The 2,206-nt window shown below is 34.6% G+C and overlaps 1 protein-coding gene across 1 annotated transcript in view; it reads left to right on the forward strand.

Moving 5' to 3' along the window:
* Positions 1-360: 360 nt before the first annotated feature.
* LOC308329471 (protein S100-B-like) overlaps positions 361-2,206 on the forward strand; it is a gene marked incomplete at its 5' end in the record, with an annotated part of 2,446 nt that continues 600 nt past the window's right edge. The window contains one exon of the mRNA XM_080783789.1: positions 361-492. Coding sequence (XP_080639915.1) covers positions 361-492 — 132 coding nt within the window. The remainder of the gene's footprint in view (positions 493-2,206) is intronic.

The following is a 2,206-nucleotide window of genomic DNA, read 5'->3' on the forward strand; positions in this document are numbered from 1 at the left end:
CCTGTTAGTTGACAATCTGTTCTTCTATGATCATATACCTTTTTGCTGTTGGTACTGTATGTGATCTGATAGTATCTGCATGCCTATTACAAATGTACTATACTTTGCATGTATTGTGTTTTAAAAAGGCTTAAAATGCTCAGTTATCAACGGTGAAAGAACTGCATGTCTATTTGATCTATTCTATTCGCTCCAGAAATAGCAGATCTATAGCTATTTCTGTTGTAAGTGTGATGAAGTGTGGGTTAAGAGATGATGACTTGTATGACCGGATGTATACATTGTGTGTGATTTGTTTTCTTTCTTTGCTTATATTCACAGAAGTCAGAAAAAGGTCAGAAGTCGACGGCATGTGCCGGCATGTCAGACCTGGAGAGTTCTATGATCACCGTCATCCGCGTGTTCCACAAATACACGGGTCACAACAAGTGCAAGCTGAAGAAAGCAGAGCTGAAGGATCTCATCAACAATGAGATGCATCTCTTCATAAAGGTAAAGATCTCATCAACAATGAGATGCATCTCTTCATAAAGGTAAAGATCTCATCAACAATGAAATGCATCTCTTCATAAAGGTAAAGATCTCATCAACAATGAAATGCATCTCTTCATAAAGGTAAAGATCTCATCAACAATGAGATGCATCTCTTCATAAAGGTACAGATCTCATCAACAATGAAATGCATCTCTTCATAAAGGTAAAGATCTCATCAACAATGAAATGCATCTCTTCATAAAGGTAAAGATCTCATCAACAATGAAATGCATCTCTTCATAAAGGTAAAGATCTCATTAACAATGAGATGAGTCTCTTCATAAAGGTACAGATCTCATCAACAATGAGATGCATCTCTTCATAAAGGTACAGATCTCATCAACAATGAAATGCATCTCTTCATAAAGGTACAGATCTCATCAACAATGAAATGCATCTATTCATAAAGGTAAAGATCTCATCAACAATGAAATGCATCTCTTCATAAAGGTAAAGATCTCATTAACAATGAGATGAGTCTCTTCATAAAGGTACAGATCTCATCAACAATGAAATGCATCTCTTCATAAAGGTACAGATCTCATCAACAATGAAATGCATCTCTTCATAAAGGTACAGATCTCATCAACAATGAAATGCATCTCTTCATAAAGGTAAAGATCTCATCAACAATGAAATGCATCTCTTCATAAAGGTAAAGATCTCATCAACAATGAAATGCATCTCTTCATAAAGGTAAAGATCTCATCAACAATGAGATGAGTCTCTTCATAAAGGTAAAGATCTCATCAACAATGAAATGCATCTCTTCATAAAGGTAAAGATCTCATTAACAATGAGATGCATCTCTTCATAAAGGTACAGATCTCATCAACAATGAAATGCATCTCTTCATAAAGGTACAGATCTCATTAACAATGAGATGCATCTCTTCATAAAGGTAAGGACCTCATCAACAATGAAATGCATCTCTTCATAAAGGTAAAGATCTCATCAACAATGAAATGCATCTCTTCATAAAGGTACAGATCTCATCAACAATGAAATGCATCTCTTCATAAAGGTAAAGATCTCATCAACAATGAAATGCATCTCTTCATAAAGGTACAGATCTCATTAACAATGAAATGCATCTCTTCATAAAGGTAAAGATCTCATCAACAATGAAATGCATCTCTTCATAAAGGTAAAGATCTCATCAACAATGAAATGCATCTCTCCATAAAGGTAAAGATCTCATCAACAATGAGATGAGTCTCTTCATAAAGGTACAGATCTCATTAACAATGAAATGCGTCTCTTCATAAAGGTACAGATCTCATTAACAATGAGATGAGTCTCTTCATAAAGGTACAGATCTCATTAACAATGAGATGAGTCTCTTCATAAAGGTACAGATCTCATCAACAATGAGATGAGTCTCTTCATAAAGGTACAGATCTCATTAACAATGAAATGCATCTCTTCATAAAGGTAAAGATCTCATCAACAATGAAATGCATCTCTCCATAAAGGTAAAGATCTCATCAACAATGAGATGAGTCTCTTCATAAAGGTAAAGATCTCATCAACAATGAAATGCATCTCTTCATAAAGGTACAGATCTCATTAACAATGAAATGCATCTCTCCATAAAGGTACAGATCTCATTAACAATGAGATGAGTCTCTTCATAAAGGTACAGACCTCATTAACAATGAGATGAGTCTCT

Source organism: Protomyctophum bolini (genome assembly GCF_963924005.1).
Source record: "Protomyctophum bolini genome assembly, chromosome: 2".
Taxonomy (NCBI): domain Eukaryota; kingdom Metazoa; phylum Chordata; class Actinopteri; order Myctophiformes; family Myctophidae; genus Protomyctophum; species Protomyctophum bolini.